This window comes from Mixophyes fleayi, chromosome 2 (assembly GCF_038048845.1).
Source record: "Mixophyes fleayi isolate aMixFle1 chromosome 2, aMixFle1.hap1, whole genome shotgun sequence".
In the NCBI taxonomy this organism is placed as follows: Eukaryota; Metazoa; Chordata; class Amphibia; order Anura; family Limnodynastidae; genus Mixophyes; species Mixophyes fleayi.
The window spans coordinates 90,967,174-90,993,102 of record NC_134403.1 but is presented as its reverse complement, the minus strand read 5'-3'; the positions used below and the strand labels follow the sequence as shown (position 1 = coordinate 90,993,102).

Sequence of the window (25,929 nt, the reverse complement as noted above, 5' to 3'; positions counted from 1 at the left end):
TCTTGCTTCCAGTGGTTTAATTCATTTAATCACATACAGCTTACATTCCAAAATATACAAACAAAAAAGAGAATACTCAGTTTAAACCACACGTTCCATTATACATCACACAGATCAGAGGTAAAAGATAAGACAGAAGAGTACAGCTGAAAGTCTACTGAGGCAACAGTAACAACCAATTTAGAAGAAAAACAAACAAACCAAACAATATCAATAAATATCAAATCAACCATCGCTGAATAAAACAAAATGGTCCCTTATGTAAAAAGTGCACTACATGGTTTGAAAGAGGACAATGGCAGCTCAGGTTTATTAGTGCCACATTCTGGTTTGATACACCCCAGGGCTCAAAGGGATATAATCAATAGCACCCAGGAGTCTAACTACCAGCAGCAACTCAGGGTATATAATTCAGTCAACAGCAAATCAAGGATGGTACCTGCCCCAGTTTGCCTGCGTTTTATCAAAGTGCTCTAAGGTCATCCTCCTTAAATAGATTTATTACTGTAACGTTGGCCCCCCCAGCTTTGTAATATTGCAGCCCCTACACTAAACGGTTTTTCATTTATAAATTAAAGGGAAATCTATATAGATCATTATGTATTTTCTGAGCAAAATGCTGCTACTTGATCTTACGTACCACTCTCTCCTTATCTATAGTGCAAGGCAGGGTGCCCTGTCCTCACTAACAATCACACAAGTGATCAGCTCACTCATCTCCAGCTGCTGTGACCATTCTGGTGAACTGATTAAGCAGGGTACACATGGACATCTATGTGACTGGTCAGATCACGGAGGTAAAATATAAAACTCAATCTACATAATGTAAATAAAAATTATTTTGATTTCCAGATATTTGTTTTTATATGACTCTCATTGCAGAGTAAAGGCAGTCACATATCCAAGAGATTAATAACAAAAAAAAAAATTCTATTTTGCAATAACAAAGCTTTTTATTTATTTTTTTATTACTATAAATTGGTCACTGGGTGGCTGTTTTTATTGAGAACTATGGATATTTAATTTGACATTGGCAAAGCATGCACCATGACAGCTCCCACTCACAATCACAAAAATATGCTGATAAATAACAGACACGTATTTCAGAAACTTTGGGGTCTATGCAACAACCTAATTTGACACTACTACTGTTTCTGCATCTCTTAAGTATGTTTGCCACAGAAATCTCCTCCGTTCAGTAGGAGAGGGGTCACTTTGCCAGGGCTCCCAGAGTAGCCCAGGTATGATGCATCTTAGTGGTGCATAAATATGCATCACTGCGATGTGCAACGCTGCATGTTTAGGTGCACCGCATCTTATCAATGCATAGACCCCTATGTATAGAAAAACAAGAGAACAAGCCAACTCTTATACTTCGTTCATATGCAAGTACTGATAGTTGGGTTTACCATGGTGCATTAAGCTCCGTCAAACCACAGTATTAATTTTACTTTGGAAGTAAAAGAAGGAAAATTTCAGTGAGCTACCCAGTGGTCAAAGTGGAAACTTACAAGTGGCGGTATGTAAAATGTAATGAGAATGTAAGTGAATGGAATTTGATAGTTTTACAATGAAGGCAGTAGGAGAAGTGGCGGTATGACATACCACCGTATACACCCCAACTTCGACCACTGAGTTACCAGAATGTGAGGGTTTTCTAATTGTAATGCTCCTTTTCCAAGTACTAGAGTAGCAGACTTTTCCTCAGAAAAAACATGATGACAGCACGACATTCGTGTTCCTTAGAAATGAATAATGGACTACTATAAGAACAGGCAACCTTTGACATTCTGAATTAAATCTCCCATGATGCTCAGCTAACTGCTATAGGTCAGAAGGTTGTCTATCCGGGGTTATATTTCAGCTAATTTGTACCGGAAACCCCCCCCACAAAATCGATATGATTGTGTGTTATATCTGTATCTGACATTCTTTCCAAACCAATAATCCACAATTATTCCATCTGAAAACATTTTGCAGACAGAAAAAGGTCACTTGGAAAATCTGTTGCAGATATATGATGTAAAGATGAATCACCTTAATACTAAATCCCGGTCATGCCTTTTGCTTGAGAGAGCAACAAGTTGCAAAAAGATTCAGCTTGAAACCATGAGTGCAAAGGTCTGTCTACTTTCATATAAAGTAGAATTATCATGCCAAAATCTATTAAAAAATAAATAAAAATTTAACAAACCAAGTTTGAATAGAAGTGTCAGTGCAGACTACACTAAATTCTTCATTTTAATTAAAACGCCAAATGCTTTTATTTGCATTGAAAAGTTGAACAGCTGGATGGGCTCCCAGTGATGTAACTGACAGGAGGAGTGTAGATTGCCACAGTTACATCATTGGGAGCTGCTGGAGTCATTATAAACAAGGGTGGTGAGATTTAACTACTAGAGCACAATGTGCTGGAATAACCTCTTATTTCATTACAGCAGGTGTTTAGAAATTAAAAGCACAACCCACATGCACAATTCATATACATTTAATTCTCCCACTGGCTCAAAACAGTTGCTAAGGACATACTATGGCTTGTGCATCCAGCTTTAACCGTCAGAGTATATGGAATTAGTTTTGATTGCAAACATTGTATCTTTATTGCACTGCATTTCATTTTAACACCTCTATTCAAACAGAGTAAAGAAGCCAACTCCTGCATATCTGATACAAATGAAGCACAAGAGCAGCAACACTTGGTTTAAGCACCACCTAATAGGATCTATGCTTATGTAGACTACAGTATAAGTATGGGATTACTTTCACATTTGTTTAGATCATACAACCTTGTTATAAGTGGGAGATGCTGTAAACGGTTATAAAAAGGACCTTGCTGTAAGTAATACAAGTTACGTTTATTTACTATTAGGATGCAAACTTGATGGTACCCCTTCTTAAAGCAAATAAAAAGACATTTTACTTTGTTGGTTTACTAATTAAATTATCTTTTATGAACCATTGATACAACCTGCCTTAAAAACAAACACGATAAGCCAGATACATCTCTCAATGTTCAGCATAGGGAGCTTCCACAGAACATACTGACACAAAACAGCACAGCTCCCAAATCCTTTCCTTACCAGCCCTGTCTACAGGGGATAGATTGATATGGCATGTACTGCCAAATCTCACAAGTCCTCCCCCACCCACAATCTCCAAAGGACAAATAAAGAGCAACAGCGGCTGAGTCGGAAGAAACACGGCACCCGATAAAAACACCCCAAACCAAAACGGCAAAGTAAGCGTGTGTGGAACCTGGAGAGGCAGGTGGGATGGGGTGGTCTGTGGGAGAAGCCAACCCTAACCTGCTCCGGCTGAGGGAAATCTGGATGGATAGGATGGGGAGGAAGAGTCAGGCGCACACTGGGGAGGCAGAGGTAGGGCCACTAGTCATTACTTCTTGTTCTTTAGTTGGTTGGCTAGCCAGTCCAGCCCTTCGTAGAGACCATCTCCACTGGTGGCGCAGGTGGACTGGATGTACCAATTGCGGTGACGCAGAGAATGGAGGCCAAGCTTGTCTGTAATTTCAGCAGCATTCATAGCATTGGGAAGGTCCTGTATAAAAATGATTAATGTATTAACAGTGAGAAATAAAGGGTCAAATATGCCATCATGGACATGAATAAAGCTGGAAAATGTTTTATGTGTACACAGCACAAAAGGCATTGTGATTTCAAATAAAATATTTGTAGAGACTTTATATTACTACCTATATAATGGATGACTGCCTATTAGGCCCTGTATATATGGGTATAGAAAGACAGTAACTATTAAAGAAATATAAACTTTGCACTTTGTCCTTGCTTTTAACAGTGCATACAAAGCTTGTTCTCCAATGGCCTCCTTGCAGCTACCAACATTATCCACTCTCTTAATACCTCCGGTTTACACTACTAAAACCTCCTCCTGTCTAGCCTCCTTCTCATCTATCTCTCCCATTTCAATCCATCCTCAACACTGCAGCGAGACAGATTTTCCTCTCCTGCCTCCCACCTCTGTCAAACCCAACAATGGCTCCTCATTCTTCACAGAATCTAATTTAAAGTCAAAACCCTCACTTAAAGTCTTTAGCCCACCACACCCCACATCTCTAACCTCATCTCACTCCATAATTTCTCCCACCCTCTCTTCCGCCAATGACCAATGCCGTAACTTTCCACTGATAACCACATCACACTCCCGCCTCCTGTGCCACTCCCACGAGGGGAATATACGTCCATGTCCAATCAGACTCTCCACCAACCTCCAATGCCTCAACCATTCCTTAAAAACACCTGTTCATAAAAGCCTACCAGACTCCCACCTACCTACAGTCTCACTGGCCCACCCTCCCCCTGCTTATTATCACTCTGTGCCACCCCCCTCTTGTAAGATCCCATGAGCAGAGCCCTCTTTCCTCCTATCTTGTCTGTTCCCAACTCATCCACCTGTTTGTCTTTGTATCAAGCCTCTTGCGTCTTAGTGACACTTATGTACAGTACTATGCCCTCTACGTCTTTATAATATGTTCTACTTCTCCACTGTTCTATTGCCACACTGTAGTGTACTATGCATTTATAAAGTGCTCCCATAGAACTCCATTATGTTTTAATGAGCGGAGGAATGCTCTAGGCAAGAAAGAAATTGACACAAAGCAAACGCTTGTCAGAAAACAGGTATGTACAGGTCCATTCACTAACATTATTATTTGTTGTCAGAGTGTTTACAGGGTTTTATTGACAGGCATTAAATGCGCTTTATTTTTAACACCCTGTGGCCTTATAAGGGCAGCAGGCTATGGTGCATCTTACTGTTACACAGCAAACAAACCTGTTTATTTGCAAAAACAAGCAGTACAGCATCCCGAAGCTCGTCCTCAGCCAGCATCCTCATTAACTCCTCCCGTGCCTCGTTAACCCGTTCTCTGTCATTACTGTCCACCACAAATATTAACCCTGACAAAACAAAAAGGCAAAAAGACATTCATTTCAGCTGTTACACTATCATTCTTAGATCTGTTCATTTATACAGCAAAACCACTTTAGTCTACAGTCCAATTCACTGGCTAATCAGGAAGTTCAAATAACAAGGTATCAAAGAAAATATTACCAACAAGTGTATACTTTAGTTAAATATGTAGAAAAATAATTTAAAATATACATTGAACTGTAATTAAATGTATTGTTTTAATCACGAATTCCCTTTTTTAGAGCTCATTCAGATGTGCGCTTTGGGAGCATTTTTGTAAGGCTGTGATCTCTAGGAAAGGGACCAGAGAAAAGCACTCTGAAAATACTGCAGGCACAGGGATCTTTAATCCCTATCTGTGCATATATATCTGTTAATAACATGGCAGTGTGGGAAAGACCAAACGCCAGAAGATCACTGAAGCTCCATTTTCCAGTTTGCATACATAGTGATCTAGGAGTGCTTTTCTCTGTTGGTATTCTGTATGGCATTCTATGCGAGAAAATGCTCAGAATAATGCTTGCCCAAACAGACCACAATGGCTTGAGTGACAGAAACATGTGCAAGCCAACAGAACATGAAAACAGAGGAACGTTGGTTATCAAGCTAGATACTGGGTTGTATTTCTTGTGTTAAGCTATTATTTTATAGGAAAGAAATGTTTTCTGCAATAATTTACAATGGGTGATAATTATTAAGCACAGAATAGACATGAAATTCAAATAAAGCAAGGTATCCATATCTGTGTGCAAGATTTTTTTCACATAATCTTACCGTGCTCAGGGCTCACGAATAAAAAAACCCAACTGTTACCTGCCTAATACCTTCTCCTGACTGTCATTACTGGTGCACTCATTTTGTGCAATAAAAAGAAGCAGTGTCCTGAATAAGCAAATGAAAGATATGTTTGGTACAGACAAAACAAGTGCAACAAACACACAATAAAAAAAAATAATAAAAAAAAAAATACACGTAATATTTTACAAATAATAAGGTCTACATAACTAAAACTTTCATGACATGGAGAGCACACAAGCCCTAATATTGTAGTTTTTTTGAAACTACATATCCTGGTGAATTCTAAACAGATTCCTACACATACAATAATCATATAGAAACCCACCCTGAGTGTTCTGGAAGTAATGTCTCCACAGTGGCCGGATCTTGTCTTGGCCACCTACATCCCACACTGTAAAGCTGATGTTCTTGTATTCTACTGTCTCTACATTGAAGCCTAGAAAGACAGAAAGATTTAAAATATTTGAGCTTGTTTAAGCTACTGGAAACAGAAATGTAGAAATTATATACATACAGTACTTTTCTCTATTTTTAAGAGCATGTTTGTGCCTTCAGTAGGCTTAGCTGCTGGTAACTAGCGTGGTATACAGCAACTTGTAGGTCACCAACAACTGGAGGATCAGAGGTTGTTGGTCTGTTGTCTTCAACATGCTTCTGATTATAGCTTACCTATTACCCAGAGGATTCTAGCACAACAGTCAAAAGAAACTCTAGTGCAAAGCTAGAGAACCTGCAGGCAGCATGATTCTGTATAGAGTAAGAGATTGTCATTTTAGGGGAATGTTACATTAGTATATGAAGAAGTCATATACCTTAATAGTGTTAACAGTGGTTTGTGGACCACAAACTCCACCCAGTATATAGTATAACATGCTGGGACACTTGTGCACATTACACCACCTGTCAGGTTGTGCCACAGTAATTTCGAGTTTGATTGTAAATGCTTTTGTAAAGGGTGAATATGTATTCCAAGCAGGATTAGTGAATTATTTTTGGAGAACATAAAAAAAAAAAATCATATATACTCCTCAGTTTTTTTGCGGAGCCATTTATGATATTAGCTCAACTTTGGTACATTCTGAAAAAAGGTAATAAAGTGTAATGTGAGTCAGAGAAATAACAATTATAACCACAAATCCAGATGGTTGTTTGCAATAAACTGGTGTCTCCTCCATGACACAAAGCCCCCATTCATAACCAGTAAAAATGCAACACAAGTATTTCTGTTCTGTTTAAGTCTCACTATATTTTATAACATTATTTTATTAAAGCAAGATTTCACTTGCCATTACATTACCAGCCAATTACTGACAGTGCACGGCACAATGCAAACAACTACATTTAATACTAGCAAGTAAAGTCCAATGTAAATAATACCTATGGTTGGGATTGTAGTAACAATCTCTCCAAGTTTCAGTTTGTACAATATGGTAGTCTTTCCAGCAGCATCAAGTCCCACCATGAGTATTCGCATTTCCTTCTTCCCAATAAGGCTTTTTAGCAGATTTCCAAAGATGTTCCCCATGGCTCTTTTCTTGCAATGATCTCTGTGAACTTGTGTAGTAAATGGTCGACGTGCGGTTTTCTGTTAAAGAGCTGTGAAAACACATAAAAGACACAAGGTAAGAGTAAGATGTGGAAATAGAAGTGTTAAACAGCTGACAAGCCCTAATCATACACCACAACCATCTACTACTGTGAAAGGATTCTGGAAAGGACTACAGCATAGACCCTAGATGTAAGCAACCTGTGACTTTCTATCTGTTCTCGATATACAAGTCTCAGAATGCCCTTCCACATGTAGTTCCACAAGCTTGGTAAGGAATAGCATTTGGGAAAAGGTTATTCTGCAATATACCGTATGTGCTGCACATCTGCATTATTTTCTAGTTTCTAAACGGGAGTCCAGAGTTTATCTACGAATGTGGAGCAACAGTGAGGATAATCATACAGGCAGAACACATATCCTGAAAATTACCGGTGCAATGAAGTCTTCTTTAATACAATTACAGTTTAGTTGGTAATTATTTAAAAAGCAGAGCAAAAGTTACGTATTTACATTAAATGCTACGCAATCATTTTGCCCAAAACTTGTTTTTAATTAATTTGCAACCTGGAACAAAAATTAGCCTTCTTAAGACGGAAATGCTTGATTTTTAAACTTTCAGACACAAAACAGACAGCTCAGATATGAAATTCTGCTCAACCAGCGGTTCTAAGGCTTTACAGAATTCATGCATTCTTCATAGTACATCTACAGATGTATGCAGTTAATTAAGGATTAGTTGCAAGCACACCATCAAACCCCCTGGACATGGACCCAAAAACAAATTGTGTGTGAATACAATATGGTCATTGCACATTTTAGTTTTATATTTTACTGTAGTAGTACTTGGGTTTGAAGCTGTTTTTAATAATAAAGTTTATGTATTTTATTAATTATAATCCTTGGATGGACTCTGGAATGCCGTGTTATAAACATTCTTTGTTCTACTTTTTGTTCTCTATATTTGGCTTGCAGTCTCCCAGGTAACAGAAATGCTCAGTCTATTACCATATCCTACCCATCCAATATGTCCTGAAACATAAGGAGAGGTGGCTCTGCCCACTCATATGAGCTGTATAAAGAGATAAATGTAACACATAAGGCAGAGGGAAAGTAACTACTGGAGCCAACGATCAATGAAGTATAAACGGTTTGAGATTATTTATAGGTTACAGCAATAGGATTCTTTGAAAACACAGGTCTTCAGGAGGAGAACCTGATATAGTGTGGGTAAAGAGTTCTTTGTATGGGTTGAGGTAAGACAGGAAGAAATAGAAGGTGGTTGGAGTAGTCGAAGCGGACATCAAGAGTATGTGTTGATAAGACCAGAAATATATGTCTTGAGTGTTTTACAAATCTGTTTCTATCCACAGGCGTTGAGCTTGTGCACTCTATTCATTTACAAAAGCAGCTATCTTCGATTATAGCACTTGACGTTGAAAGTTTTTGATCACATTTCTTGTAACTTTATGTCGAGTCTTGAGGGAATGAGCTTTGCTGGTAAATTCTTAAGTGGTCTAATGACCTTATATAGATCCCCTAGAGCAACGGTAGTGGCTAATGGAGTCGCCTCTCCCCCTCTTCCAATCTCCAATGGTACACAAAAAGGATGCCCACTTTCACCCTTAAATTTTGCACTTTTGATAGAACCCCTTACCACAAAAATCTGCTCCATACTGGGAATCAAGATGGGGAAATCGGAACATAAAAACTCCCTATATGCAGACTACATACTCCTGACCCTCTCTGACCCATCTGCCTCCGTACCCCCGCTCCATATGTCATGGATACCGTTGGCTGCGTTTCCGGGTACAAAATTAACCTTCTTAAGACAGAAATGCTCGATTTTTACCTTTTAGACATAATTAGATCTAGCCTTGCCCAACATTTCCCCTTCAAATGGCATCAGAAGAAACTTTAATACTTAGGCAATTAAATTAGCAAGCAATACTGTCAGCTCTTCCAAGCCAACTACCCCAATCTACTTTCACAGGTCAAATCTGACCTAGAGAAAAAGGGATCAGCACCTTATATCTTGGATAAATATAAACTCAGCTACAAATGGGGCAAGAATTTGATACCTTAACAATATCACTAAGGACGCGTCCTTCCCTTCATTTGATGATTTAAAAATGAAACTTGTTATTAACAAATAATTTTTTCTATATCTCCAACTACAAAGTTTTCATTTTACTATTAAGACATACATAACAGCAAGACCAGTGACATTCTTCCTTCTGTATTGGGAACTTAAAGCCCCAAACATGGGAACCAGGGACACACATGAGCAAGCATGGGAGGCAGATCTTGGGGAGATGTTGGATGATGACGATGATTGGAAATAAATAAGAATCAACACTCTCCAGTTCTATTTGTATAAAACTGAAAGAAAATCCTTATAAGCTATTATATCGGTGGTACTTGGTTCCTACCAAATCCTGATTTTATTTCCCCGATTCATCCAGCAGGTGTTGGCGAGGCTGCACATCTGATGGCTCTTTCCTCCATATATGGTGGCAATGTCCTAAGCTCATCCCTTTTTGGACAGAACTCCAAGATTTTGCATGCCAATTATTGCAAATTGACATCCCCTTCTCCCCCAGATACTTCCTCCTTCCGCTTGGGATCCCCTCAGCTATCACCCATCAGATGAAAATGTTCAGACACATAGCCTCAGCCACCCTACGTCAAATAGCCATGGACTGGAAGCAGCCTTCTGCTCCTACGATCATTGGCAGAATCTGGTATACATACAAAATGGAATATATAACTAGCATTATTCGCAATACCTCCAAGTCATTTAATAAAGTATGGGGACCACATGTCATACTTCCATGTCCAACCGCCTTTCTCTTTATATAGCTACCTGATCTCTTTGCTCTGATCCTCCTGGGTCCTTTCCCTCAACCCCCTCCTTTTTTTTTTCCTTTCTTCTCTCTTTTCCACCTTTTGTTGTTTCTTTCCTTTCCCACCGGCTCGCCACACCACTTCCCTACCCATATTGCTCTACGACTCTGTTTCCTACTGTTTCTATTTCACTCCTTCTGAAAAATTGGTTCAACATCTGCTGTTGATAACATTCTGGACAAGCACGCTTTGTTGTTTTCGTGTGTCCCCACTCCTACTATTACAATTGCTTTGTTTTTTGTGCGATATTCGACATTGAAATGTTTGAACACACACTGCTTTATTATGCTGTCACCAAAGTGAGATTTTCTGTGGAACCTTGAATAAAAAAATAAAAAAATAATATGTATAGGCAGATTTCCCTGTTTGATCCAAATATCAACAGATATTTGAATCTAAAAAGGTTTAATGGTTTGTTTTTAAATGCCCAAACGATTGAAACACCTTTATCAGATTTAAATGATAACTCCACACAAACCTAAGATTTCATTTTGGATCGAGTTCCAAGAGTTAAAACAAATGCTTATTTATCTAATAAGCTCAGCTCACCAGGTTCCATGATACAGCCAATGGTTTCAGAACCAACCCCGTTCCACTTCCTACTCGCCTTATTTTAAACAAGCTCAGCTGGTGTGGATGTACCTCCACTGTGAACTTCCTATTTACCAGAGTGGGAAGTTTAGGGTCCTAGATTTAGTTGAAGTTATCCTTTATTCAGATAAAATTATGTTTGTTTTGGATGGAGTTATTACACTTTTATATAGCAGTTTCAATAAACAATTGGAAAAAGTATAACCAATAATCTAGTCAACTACTCTAAAAGTGTTTTTCACAAGTGAAATTATTAGTACCACCTGTGGTGGTGGGGGGGTTAAATGGGTCAGACATAGGAGATATGGAAAACATGCACTGATCCATGAGGACTTAAGAAACGTTGATCTACTAACAGTTCAAATGTAAAAAAATCAGTTGTGATAAGCACAGCAGACAGACGATACTTGTACAGCTTTGCTGAACTTTTATGCATATATGACAGGATGGTACAGTCAGCTAGATGTGCAGTTCCAGCAAACACAAAGTATTTCCAATTTCCCGCAACCCTTTGTCTCCGGCTAAACATTTAGTTACATAACAGCTGCCAACTGGTTCAGCGCTGGTCGTCCCGCCCACAACACAGAACTGCCTATTTATACTTCCTCCCCAGTATTAATTAACAAATAAACAAGAAATTAATTACACCCATGTCTTCTACCTGTGTCCTGTGTGAATAGGAGTGTAAGGGATTAACCCTGTATGCATGATAGGTCTCTTATGAAGCCATGGCAAACTGCCCTTTTTGCTACACAGTACTATTTTATTTTGAACAGTAGTAGTTTAAAGGAACATTACAGCAAAACACAAAACAAAACAAAAAAAAAAAAAAACTATATGAAACCGCCCATTAAACAGTCCTGTAAGTTATTGTTTTTCTATTAGAGAGTCAGTAGCAGACACTATTGCAGCTACACATTTTCAAACACATATTAAAATACAATTCCTTGGCCAAAACCAAAATAATAAGTAATTTTTAGGGGTTTTTTGGGGTTTTTTTTTTAAATATGGTAGGAATGGTGTTATACTATGTTTGTTATACATCTTGTTGAAATGATTATTTTTCATTCACTTACTTTCAAATAGATAAAAATATACTTTTATTAGAGGACCTGTAAAAGATCCTACAATTTATTGTTTTTGTTTACTGCCTAGTCCCTTGTGAAACATACAGAAAGCAAAAAAACAAGATAAAACAGGGCTCCCCAGAAGCCTGTTTGCCAGGGTGAATACACCTTTTTTAACGCAATGTGCTCTCTCCCGAACAAGCTTCATCCAGGAAGCCAGCCCAGTAGCAAACAGTGCAGTATGAAAGTGCGACTTGGATTGCAACTCAATCCATCCAAGTAGAGAGCACGATCCCAAGTCGTGTTTCTCTATACCTTACAGCTCCACTGCTGTGCAGGCTGAAGGAAGCCTGTGCAGGAGAGTGTATAGCGCATAATCTGCACATTGAATTCAATGCTGTCTCTTGAGTGAATGGTGTTCTGCTCCGATTTGGTTTTGACAACTACATAATAAAAGGAAAAAAACAAAGCAAATAAATAGAGTAAGCAGTCCAATTTACCAATTAGCGTAAGCGGCTCAAGTTTGAAACATTATTAGACTATAACTAGGACAAAACTACAGTACTATATTACATTAAAAAAAAAATATTCCTGGGTCACCCACAGTGACCAAAATATAACCATTGGTGCATATTGTACCCCCAGCCAACACCGCCCCCCCTCCCCTGGCTTTCTCACTCCATACTGGTTAAAAATACACTACTCAACAAATTTTAAAATATTCTCTGCATTTGGCACGTGAATGTGTGTATTCGCCGAATTTAGGGACGTTAAATTCAGTGGAAAATCAGGTTCTCTTTAGAACGTCATATTTATTAGATACACACAAATAACAAAAGCGGTAATAGACATATATGGAAAAGTAAGATAAGTGAAAATTTCAATTAATCTCTATAGTATTGAAATATTTTCATCGTATTCATTTATAAAATACTTATAAAACTACGGAAACTAAACTTTAGAAACGCAAAACAATCCAAATTAGCCATTTTGTAATTGTTAATAAAAGAGAATGTAAAGTCACTTTGTTTTAGGGAAATAAGATGTTGACGCTTATCGTTTGTACAGTGTCTCACTGGTCTCTCTAAAGAAGGAACCAGAAATTAGTCCCCCATCATTGCAGGATCTCGGCATCCTTGGTAGTGATGCTCCAATGTCAGAATATCTTGGTGAAAACATTCCCCATGTTCATCACCAGGTTGTCAGGGAGAGTCTAGATGGGAATGTAAAAAGTGAATTTTAAGTGCTACAATCCTTATTTCTTGTAGTTGTTGATTAGTTAATTTACCATGGAAATGTAGTTGGCCTCTTTTCTGTTCCCTAAGAATCTTCCTTGAAGGAAGACCAAGCAGCAGACTCATTTTCCGTCAAATTAGCGTTAAATATTTAATCTGTAAGCAGTTTCCTTAGTCTGACTACAAATATGTCTTCTTTTAGCTTTACTTAAACTTCAGAAACTGTTCCTTCAGATAACTGAAAGCCTGGCCTTCTTTATCCAGAGCTTTCACAAAATACTTCATTAGGCCCAACTCAGCAGAGGTAAAATGATTTTATGCTGCTCAACTAATCGAGTAGATTTGACGTTTTTCTCGCAAGCAACATAGGTTTATCTTTCTGGACACTTCTCCGAGATAAAAAAATTTAGTGTCTCTGATATCCCATAAACACATTAAACAGCAGTACTTTGTGAATCCACCTTGCAAGCCTAACAGCAATGCAACTACCTTTAAGTCACAACAAAGATTCCATCCATGATCCTCATACTTTATTCCCTCCAACAACACTGCCATACTTTCATAAGTTTTTTTCATGTCCACTGCATAGGCCAGAGGCACTGAAGGGAGTTTGTTTCCATTATGGCGTATCATTGCTTTCAGACTACTCTTTGAATCGCCACTCACTAGTATTGTACTGAACTTCAAACTGAATGAGTAAACCGTTAAAATTAGTACACACATTGAATTTTTCTTTTCAAAGATTGTGGTCAAAGAAAAATGTCTTGTTCTAAAACTTGAAATTGTCGTACCTTGATCTAGAAGGTTCCATTGTTGCAGCCTAAAATGCAAAATTTCTGTTGTTGTTTCGATAGTTTCAAGTCACAAACCAAATCATTTAATTCTTCCTGTTCTATGATGTGAGAGGATTTGTCCTGAGTTTTGGGGTTTTACTCTGCTGGTAATATGCTCACACAAATACATCTTGATCAATTATATATAATATATATATATATTCATTAACCTCAGATTATTTGTCAAGTGAGGCCTCAAGCCAATCTATTTTGAATATAAAAAATATTTTTTCTCTAAAAAGAATGACGGAAGTCCTTGACTGTGACTACTCCTGTAAAATGGTCTTTCTGGCTGCTGTATTAACAGCCAAGTGTTGTCTGTTACCCTTTGACACATGTAGTCCTGTATGAAGGATGCCCAGGAAGGCCCTGAAAGGTGTAAAAGGGAGGTAAATTCACCAGGTTGTCTAGAGCTGACCTTGAGTCAAAAAGATGGTACACAGCTCCATAGGCAGTGTCTGCTGCTCTCTTTCCTGACAGCATGGGCAGTGGTGGAAGGGATGAAGAGCCCATCAAAAAACTAAGGTGAGATGATAAATAGGTTCTGTGGTATGTATTTAGGAATCTCAAATCTCATATCAAAATACTCTCCCCCCCGCCCCCTTAGATCTACCTCTGACCTTCGCCTTGTCTCGTCTCATCTCTGGTAATTACCTCTCACTCCCGACTACAAGACTTCTCCAGAGCTGCTCCCCACTTATGGAAATCCCTACTACGCTCAAATCAGACTTTCCCACAGCTTTCAAATCTTTAGAAGCTTTTTGAAAAAGGTAACCTCATCCCTGAAAACACTATTCACACTAATGCAGCTATCCCAATCTCCACTCTAAGCCACACTAGCTCCTTTTGTTTCAGCTGTGCCCTCTTCCATTTAGAATGTAAGCTCTCTAATGAGCAGGGTACTCCATACCCTCTGTTTTCATGTCTGCATTTATTTTGTCTACCTTGTATGTCCGTTTTACGTATGTCCTGTTTCCCTACTGTACGGTGCTACGTAGCACTGTGGTGCCTTACAAATTTACAATAATAATAATAATAATAGTTTATGCTCGCTGGTATTAGGCGGCTAAAAGTGTACATATTTTTGAGGAAGATTTCCACTGTCAGGTCTGGGTATGAATGTGACCATTGAGGAAAACCAGTCGTAGCAGTGGAGTAGTCTATACAGTCTCCAATAAAATTATAGTGGAGGGTGATGGCTTTATGTCGAGGGGGACTATGGAACAGGAAGACATAGAAATCTAATGGGTTCTGCCAGTCAGCTGCCGAGAAATCCCTAATTACTATGGTAATGTAAAGGTGTGCCTGAAGATACACATAATGGTAGGAACTAAGAAAATGGAACTTCTCCATTTCTTAGGCATGTGTAAGGAGTCGCCTATTTCGGATATCTGACAACCGATGTTGGTAATGCCCCGTTCACAGCAGGCTACGAAAGGGTAGGAAGAGGAACCATTCTGGAAGTCAGGATTAAATGTGTCTGAAATAGAGATTTGTACAAGTTCTATTTGGATTTGTGCCTCAAAATATGCCAAGCTTTGCATGTATTCCACAAGATAGGATTGTCTTTTATGTCTAGGGAAATTGGCAGTTTCTTTCAAATCAAATTAATGTTTGGAAGAAAACTGCTCACCAGTAAAGTACCTGTATATATGTCTGTGCCGTGTAGCCAGTCTCTAAGGTGTCTAAGAAGGGCACAGTGATTGTTGTGGGTAATATTCAGGAAATGAATCTCCGAGTGAGAAGGAGCGGTAGACATTGTATATACTACATAAGTTTTTGGAAGGATACCATTTTATTCAAACTTGCCCTACCTAGGTAAAAGAGCCGGAGATGACACAAGCCCTCAAGCTCCCTGGTGATAGAGGAAATAGCAATGGATATGTTTAATTGGTATAAAGATAAGGGATTTTTACTAATTTGGATACGTGAGTAAGAGAGACTCCTCTGCACCCATGTAAATGGAATACGTCTGCCCCAAGACGGACAGGAGACTCCTGGTACAAGATATCAAGCAATTAACTTTTCTACATTGATGAATAGCCCCAACATAGAGCCAAACTCGTCAATTGTATCCAACACTAGACATAAAGAGGAAGCCGGGTTGGATAGATACAACAAAATATAATCAGCGAATCTTGCTGTGATCTTGACTTCACGATGACCAACCCGGAATTCTTGAAATTACTGCGTTTGCTGTAAAATGCACAATAAGGGGTCCAGGGACAAATTTAATAACAGATGTGAAAGTGGGCAACCCTGACGTGTACACCTGTGCACTTCCATCCTGCTCCCACACAGACCATTCAGAAGAAATGTAGTATATGGTGTATTGCAAAAATATCGGATGAGCACAATGAAGGTGTCCCCGAATGCCCTGCGTGACAAAACACCATACAAGCGGGGCCACAAGACCAAGTTGAATGCCTTATTAGCATCAAGGTTAATCAGCATGGGTTGTGAGTTTGGATTATGAGCAGGCAAAACCGTGGCTGCTAACAGAGTTGTGACACTCAACAAACCCCAGTTGATGATGAATGGAAATATCCAGGACGTTGAAACGTCCCTTCGGATCTAGACATTTATTTTGTATTGTATACTGAAGATTGCGGCCCAAAATGATTGCAACCGCCTCGATTTAGTTACACGAGGCAGATATACATTCGCCTATCCAGTTACCTCTAAGAGGAATCGTCTCCGGCTTACGCTGTAATTTCTGTATCTCGTTTTCCTCAAATGTGCCCGATTCACTGATACAGGAACAGGCAGTCCTTCTCCATGATGCACAGGTTTTATCGCTGAATACATATTGGAACATTTCATAGAGTTCGGCTGAAATGCCCAGCAATACTAGTTAGACAAAAATAACTAGTCAGTATAGTAGTCCTTAGGCTCACAACATGCCATTGGGACAGTGAACGGCATCATATGGTGATTTCCTTTCAACCATTCTGACAGATCAGTTGTGCAGATTATGCAAGAAATATGGGGTGCCAGATTGTATCTTGGTTACCAAGAGCACAGTCAAAGTACATTTTATAAGTCTTCATTATCAAGGCACTAGGTGTGAACTTACCGCATGCATAACAGAAGTTATCAGGATGGTTTACACACTCACGAATTTTAGCGGCTGCCATTACTTTGTATGTACTTACAAACAGTGCAAAAAAAATGTACTCACGAATATATGCTTGCACGGATCACTGGCAGTGATGGCCACATATCTCCATATGGTTCTCAGTCATCAGCCAGAGTGCTGGGACACAGAGACAGAGGCTCCATCACAAAGCAGTGTACTGTGAGAATACCCCTTGGTTACTGGTGGTCATAGTACAGTCCGGGGAGCTTCCTGCTTACTTCCCCCTCTGCACAGGTAGAAGGGAATCTTGCCGAACACCTACCTTGATTTTCATACTTGTCCCAATATATGGCTCGGTTTTGTATACTAGCTATCAGAATGGGCCTCTGCATTGTATTTTGGCCACCAGGAGGGCTCTATCTGTACATAAGATATTCAAAAAAATTCTGTTTTGTACTTGCTGCTAGACTTGCCTAGTGTAGATCGCCCTTTAATTTGTATATTATACAAATAACATATACATCAATCAGCCACAACCTTAAAACCACCTGCCTAATATTGTGTAGGTCCCCTTCATGCCGCCAAAACAGCTCTGACTCGTTGGAGGCCAAGTCAACATCTTGAACTCTTTGTCACGTTCCTCAAACCATTCCCAAACAATTTTTACAGTGCGCAAGGGTGCATTATGCGGCTGATCGAGGCCACTCTCATCAGAGAATATCGTTGCCATGAAGGGGTGTATTTGGTCTGCAACAATGTAGGTAGGTGGTACTTGGCAAAATAAAATCTACATGAATGTCAGGACCCAAGGTTTCCCAGCAGAACATTGTCCAGAGCATCACACTACCTCCGCCGGATTGCCTTCTTCCGAAAATATATCCTGATGCCATCTCTTCCCCAGGTAAACAAGACACACGCACCTGGCCATCCATATTATGCAAAAGAAAACGCGATACAACAGACCAGGTCACCTTCTTGCATTGATCCATGGTCCAGTTCTGGCACTCACATGTAGGCGCTTTCGTCGGTGGAGAGGGGTCAACATGGGCACTCTGACCGGTCTGCAGCTATGCAGCCCCATACGTAGCAAGCTGTAATGCACTGTGTGTTCTGACACCTTTCTATTACAGCCAGCATTAAGTTTTCAGCAATTTGTGCTAGAGTAGCTCTTCCATGGGATTGGACCAGATGGGCTAGCCTTCGCTCCTCATGCGCATCAATGAGCCTTGGGTTTCGCCAGTTCACCGGTTGTCCTTCGTTGGACCACTTTTGGTAGGTACTAAACACTGCATACCGGAAACACCCCACAAGACCTGCCGTTTTGGAGATGCTCTGACCCACTTGTCTAGCCATTGTCAAAGTCTCTCAAATCCTTACACTTGCCCATTTTTCCAACAAATCAATTTCAAGAACTGACTGTTCACTTGCTGCCTAATATTTCCCACCCCTTGGCAGGTGCCATTGTAACGAGAATCACTGTTATTCATTTCACTTGTAAGTAGTTTTAATATTGTGGCTGGTTTGTGTATATTGTTTTTGTACATTGCTATATTAAAAGTGGCTACATTAAACACCTAGGTCCTCAACATAGATACAAATATGTGTATATCTATTTGGCACTTTCATAGATTATGTGTGTGTGCTCTATCAAAATGTGTTTCCTTCTGTTTGGTGCTCAGTATATGGTATATGTACAGAGATGGGATCTCTTCAGAAACCAGTTATCCAGAAATTTCGAAACCCAGAAAGTGAAACCATAAATAAGACCGATTATGCGGTAATAAGGTTTTGATCACAAGTCATCTCTATCTACAATCACTGTGAGGAGAACTGCTAAATGGGAGAATGCCAGGGACAGTGTAAAGCAGGTCAGTCCAACCTGCGGCCCTCCAGGTGTTGTGAAACTACAAGCCCCAGCATGGGACTTGTAGTTTCACAACATCTGGAGGGCCGCGGGTTGGACAGGCCTGGTCTAAAGAAAGATGGACATTTTTAAAATAATGTAATTTAGTATATTATAGGCAGGGCATCTCAAATCCAAAGTCCTGAGTAATAGATCCCATATATGGTTTTCATTCACAAGAGGATTACTGGGGAGAGGCAAAAACACCTGTTCGGGTGTTTTATATAGAGGTGCGCAATTGGGTCCTTTACAGTTATTGAGGACCCAGACTGATCAGTTTCTGATACATACACTATAGGGACAAAATAATTTGGTCACACCTGTTAATTATTGACTTGAGGTGTTTCCATCAGACCCATTGCCAAATGTGTATAAAATCAAGCACCTAGCCATGCAGTCTCCATGTGCAAACATTTGTGATACAAAATGGGTCATTCTGAAGAGCTCAGTGACTTCAAGCGTGGTACTGCGATAGGATGCCACCTAAGATGGTTCGTGAAACTTCATCCCTGCTGGAGATTCCACGGTCAACTGTAAGTGATATTATTAGAAAGTGGAAGCATTTTGCAACAACAGCAACACAGCCATGAAGCGGAAGACCACGTAAAATCACTGAGCGGGGTCAATGACTGCTAAGGCGCATGGTACGTAGAAGTCGCCAACGCTCTGCTGATTTCATAGCTGAAGAGTTCCGAACTTCCACTGGCATGAATGTAAGCACAAAAACTGTTTGGCGGGAGCTTAATGGAATGGGCTTCCATGGCCGAGTATGCAAGCTTCACATCACCAATGCCACGTGTCAGATGGAGTGGTGTAAAGCAGACCGACAGTGGACGTGTTCTGTGGAGTGACGTACCAAGCTTCTCTGTTTGGCAGTCATATGGGAGAGTCTGGATTTGGCGGATGCCGGGAGAAAGTAACCTGCCTGACTGCATTATGCCAACTGTGAAGTTTGATGGAGGAGGGATAATGGTATGGAGCTGTATTTCAGGGATTGGTCTAGGACCCTCATCTCCAGTGAAGGGCAAACTTAATGCTTCAGCATATCAAGTCATTTTGCACAATGCTATGCTTCAAATTTTGTGGCAACATTTTCGGGAAGGCCCTTTCCTATTCCAACAGTGCACAAAGCAAGGACTACAAAGACATGTTTTGATGAATTCGGTGTGGAAGAACTTGACTGGCCCACACAGAGCCCTGATCTCAATCCCATCAAACACCTTTGGGATGAACTGGCACGGAGGTTGCAAGCCAGGCCTTCTCGTCCAACATCAGTGACTGACCTCATAAATGCTCTATAGAATGAATGGGCACAATTTCCCACAGAAACACTCCAACATCTTGTGGAAAGCCTTCCAAGAAGAGTGGCTGCAAAAGGAGGACTAACTCCATATTAAAGTATATATATTTGAATACAATGTCATTACAGTCCCTGTTTGTGTAATGGTCAAGTGTCTGAATACTTTTGTCCATATAGTGTGTGTTTGACAGTTACATGAGCGACAGTTATATGGTTGACACCATAATATAGACAGGGTTGGAAAGTCGACAATAATGACATGTGACAGTATTGTTAGGTCAACAATAATATCCCTAACCCATTAATACTGTCTAACATGTTTATTGTTGACCTAACAATACTGTCGACGTTTGAATTGTCAATCTAATGTTGTTGACTTTCTGAATTTCGACCAAATGAATGTCTAGTCGTCGACCGCATACCGATCCAACAAATGGCGCCTACGAATAAGTATGCTTTCATTTTATCTCAATTCAAAAATTTGTATTAGTCGGGATTATCTTTTATTTATAAAGCCATCCTAATTGTTTGCTTTCCTGTTAGCTCATACAATTAGTATTTTGTATAGCAAAATTTGCATTTTAAACTACATTAAGCCCACATTAGATATAATGAAGTGTTAAATGTGCTAGATTTTGACCTGAATTGTAAAATGACTGTTAGCCAAAAGGAACTCAGCAATATCACACAGCCAGACATTTTACAAAACAAAAAAAAAAAAAAACATCTGACCAGCATGCACTGTATACATTACAATGCATTAGATTTATTACTGCAGCTGTAATGTTACTAATGGACGGAACACAATTCAACTTTTAGGGCTAGATTTACTAAACTGCGGGTTTGAAAACGGTGAGATGTTGCCTATAGCAACCAATCAGATTCTAGCAGTGAATTATTTAGTACATTCTACAAAATGACAGCTAGAATCTGGTTGGTTGCCGTAGGCTACATCTCCACTTTTTCATATTAGTTAATATACCCCTTAGTGTACAATACAGAGAATAGGATTACATTTTTTATCATCCAATACCATACTTCAAATACAAATTCAATTCTAAAATATAATGCATTCTGGTCAGTATCTTAATAATGCATGTCAAGATCTGGCACAGATGGTGTGAATTGTGCCCTGATCCAGCAAAGTCCAGGCATGTATTCAATTATGTATGGACCTAGATGGAGAGAAGGCATTATTTTCAGATGCTGAATTCATTTAACAGCGTCTGCTGTGTTGGTATGAGCACTACTTGTATCCAGCAGAATCAAGATATGCATAATTGCTGCAACCTTTTGTGTGTCAAATACACATCCATTTTAAAAAAGCAGGGGAGAGATATAATAGTAAGAATGTTAACAATCCAACTTTATAGCTCCATCCTTGTTTACCACCAGGTGGATTCTCTGCACAAAATTGCATTAAAGGATAACTCAAATATAACCACTGTCCTATTTGTAACCATTTTGTATGCACTCTCTAGTAGAGGATACATATCACTTACCTCTCCTGAAGCCTCTCTCTTCTGCCATCTTCTTGGGCCTGTCTGTGGCTCCCAAAATAACACAAACCTGACGTTATCAGGTTTTGAACAGAGGAGTGCCCTCTAAAGCGAGCAGGAGCTTCAGGACAGGTAAGTGCTATATACAGTGTACTAGAGAGCACATATAGAAAGCTGTTATAGATAGCATAGGGTTTATATGTGAACTGAACTTACCCTTTATAATATATTTATTCAATCATAAGTGACACGTCACCTGAGATATACTAGCTGTGACCTCTGTTTTAATCTGGTAATGGCAATGTCTATTAAAGAAGAAAACAAAGCTGTAAAAATCATACAGCATGTTGTACAGACTGTGATTACAGTAGTTGTGAAGTAAATAAGGAATACTGAACTGTTCACATAAAGTTACAGATATTGAACATCCTTTCACGATAGCACAGACTAACTGGGCAATTACACTGAACAGTCCTGTGCTTACTGAAACTCATTATTAATAAACTTATGTGCACTGGAGTAATACAATTTGGAAGTTATTGTTTCCAAAATGGTGACCCATCTTTCTCTTAAGGAATGTTTGTTTTATTGCGGAGCTTGAGTTGAAAAGAAACATAGCTACTTGCATTAGTGAGGTACAGTCAAACTATATTAAACGCGTCATTCTACAGTCAGTATTAATTCTAGACATACAATTCTAAGAATCAAGAGGTGGAGCTTCCCCACCATTCAGCAAGCCCTACACTTACACACAAGCTCACTAAATTCATAAAACCCTACCCGTATGAGAAAAATTTAATGGAACTGTGATCATGTGCAGGCAGCGTGTCATGTTAGGTGTAGTACTCTTATGCCTGAATAGAATACACCATATATACATACATCAACCCTGCAACTATGTATCCCTAGGACTTGTAAGCATCTGCTGACAAGTATGAAAATGGTATCGGCAGCAAGCAGGATGGTGGCAGTTGTGCTTGGCTGTGCTATGGTTATTTCAGCATGACTTGGCACGCGCACAGCACTTATTCACTGCGCAAATATACATTCCAATGTGTGTTTATTATTAAAATGACATAAAAGAAGTGTTATTGGACAAAATTGTTGGCATTCAATTGCATAAAGAAAGGGGGCAATCAGAAAATCATGTCACTTTTATCACCTGATCTAACATAGCAACAAGGCGAGTTTTTCCTTGATGAATCCAATCTGGCAACAGTGTGCATTGTACAACAAACATACTGATCAAGAATATACACAATTACAGACCTGCTCGAGGCTTAGATCTTTATGGGATACAGTGTTACATTTGATCCAACAGGTCACCAGCACGAGTTAACCCCCCCCCCCCATACCCCTCCTCCACTTCTACCCTCCGCAACTCCAACGCCACAATTATGTCACCGGGCATATTATCACTGCCTCTAGGACGGCAATAGCCCAAAATTGGAAGTCCTCCACACTCCAGTCACGCTCTAAAATTATTTCTAAGATTCAAAATAGCTATGTAATGGAGACCATAGGCTTCAAATACTCCACTTCAGTGTCTCCCCTCCACTTGATCAAATGGTACCCTTGCTAGGAGTACTACATGGTCCAGCAAACCCCACACACTCCAACGGCCTTGGCTTAATACCCTTGGGTCCCAATGGACTAATGTACTTGTGTATATATCTGATGATATTTCGTTCTCCACATGTCTCCTTACCCCTTACTCGCCTCCCCCTGCCCCATTCACTACTAGCCTCTATACTTCTTCACAAAGTTTTAGATTTTTAGATTTCTCTAAGCCTCGAGAACTTATTCTTTTCTGATGTGCACAACTGTATTTTATGTTTTTTGTTTTGTTATGTACAAATTTCAATAAAAATGTACCAAGTTAAAAAAAATAAATAACATACACAATTAAATACTATACCTGTACAAAGTACTGCTGTTTGATGAATCAATAAAGAAATAGGAGTATAAAATCGCAGTAAAGGCTTACAGGCTTGATTCATCAAGGCACGTTTCATTAGTTCACGTGCCTTCAGATCCGTTCCTTGTTGAATTCGGAAGTACACAGAGCCAATTTACGTGCGTTTTTAAACAAACGTACATTGCTCTCAGAATGCCTGCCTTGATGAATCAGGCCCTACCGTCACTAAATGACAGCTTGTTTGCTGGACAAGAGGTTCCTCTCTTAACTCAAGTTATAGCTGCACAAAGGGCAAAGGCATGTGCTATAAACACAATCTTGGTCTATTAATACCTATCCTTCTTCAACATATACATCAAATGTATACCTTGGACAGATGTGAGCAACAATAAGTACTTGCACTGCACATAATACATGTCCCTAAACAAGAAACTAGGCCATAAATGTGTAATTATGTGCAGATACAGCAGTGCTTTTGGGAACCTTGTGTAAATCCAGCAACATCTTTGGGAAAAATATGATTCTGCAAATATTTGGCGATATGGTAATGTTTCAGGGAGTGGTGCACAAGCTAAGCAAAGTTACAGAAAATGCACAGAGGGAGCACGCTGCTGGCATGACACCAGATATATGTGAAACAACCAACAATATGTAAGTGAATTATGCTTCAATAAAGAAACATTCATCTGTTAATAATCAATGAAGAGTACATTTAGCCAGAAAACAAATATTCATAAAAAAAAATACAAAATGACTCCTCTAGTGGGGTCAACATGAATATCAAGTAAAAATTCTCAGCTACAGATTACATCAGCAACATCAGTGATTTTGTGATTGTGACATGCAAACCATGGAGAGCAGGCATGATGATCTGCAGCATACAGCATTCTTCTCCATAGGTAGCTGATGCTGGCATGCAGCAGCGTTGGAGTGGATCTAACATACTCAATGTACTATATCGTTATGTCATTTTATATTACTCATAGATACACTGTAAAATTCATTAAGTGAACAAATAATTCAATTAATTAATATGCTACAAGTAACATTTTGGGCACACAGATATCAGTAAGGTGATGAGATAAGTGTCCCAAGTCAGCATGGCTCCAGGAGTACAACCGGTTCTGATATCAGTGAGTAGGTGAAGAAAGTTCTTACTTGCTATATGGGATGCAAAGGAGCAGTTGTTTTTTATTATTGAATATGTGTGTGCACATAAGGTGCTGCTGGGGCAGTCAGTGCAGGTGGATGCTCCACTCCAGTGTGCAATGCAGGAGATGTATTTGTACAAGACATATGTAAATGGGAATAGGAGAGGAGCATGGTCTTCTGAAATGGTGGTAGTACAGCAGTTAATGTAGAATGGGGGTAGGTGCTCCTTATGGAAACGTAAGATGGAGGTTGGTGCATCTGGTCCATGTGTGGGCGGGATCCATATACAACCCTACCGACAATGATGGAAGCAATTAATACCTAATATTACTGTATTCATGTAACGTCGCCCAATTCTCCTTCCTACCTACCTGCACCTCTTCTTCTTCTCCCTCCTCCTCGCCTACCGCAGCGACTCCGCGATCCTCTCCGGCCGGAAACAGCCGGCACAAGTATCGCGGGAGAGCGATGCCCGAGCTAAGGCTTCTCTACAGCGCTGCGGGAAACCTCGCGAGACGTGACCTGGTTCCCATGGCAACGGATGCAGCACCTTTATCCTTCCATTCTGCTGCAGAGATGAGTGGGCAGGAGGCCTGGTGCTCGACAGAAACCCCGATCTCTACCAGTCACCCACACATCCATTAGCAGCTGTGGCATTGCATGAAAGACTACCGTTTTATATTAATTAACATGTAGGCACCATGATATGTTAACATGTCATTAAAATGTCACAGTTTACTTTACAATGTATGATTTCTGCACAATGTATATTAAACTAAATATGTATATTTAATAGTGTGTGTCTTTGTAGATTTAGTTTATTGTAAAAGCACAGCCAATTTTTTCAACTCTTTGCTATTTAAGTATTTGTATAGCTTTATGTGTTGGCATTATACTGTATGTTTATATAGAAAGATGTGAATTAAAATATTATTTGTATAAATCCATTCTCAATATACACACACAAAACTCATCATGGAATTATAGATATGTGATGGAAAATATGCATAGCTGGAACTCGCAGGATGTGATCCTGAGACACGGTGTGTTAAGGTACATCTCATCATTTATGGATAAAATGTATGTTGCAGTTATGCATTGTCTGTTCCATTTAATAAACACTCCTCAAATCTTTGATTCTTGCAAAATATATC

The 25,929-nt window shown here is 39.5% G+C and overlaps 1 protein-coding gene across 1 annotated transcript; it reads right to left on the bottom strand.

Annotated features, from left to right (window-relative positions):
* Positions 1-25,280, bottom strand: ARF3 (ARF GTPase 3). The gene is made up of 5 exons (XM_075199636.1): positions 25,147-25,280; positions 7,123-7,341; positions 6,071-6,181; positions 4,810-4,934; positions 1-3,555 (listed from the first exon to the last, which is right to left on the bottom strand). Exons 2-5 carry the CDS (start codon positions 7,268-7,270, stop codon positions 3,394-3,396), a joined length of 546 nt encoding a protein of 181 aa, XP_075055737.1. The 5' UTR covers positions 7,271-7,341; positions 25,147-25,280; the 3' UTR covers positions 1-3,393.
* Between the last annotated feature and the right edge of the window lie 649 nt (positions 25,281-25,929).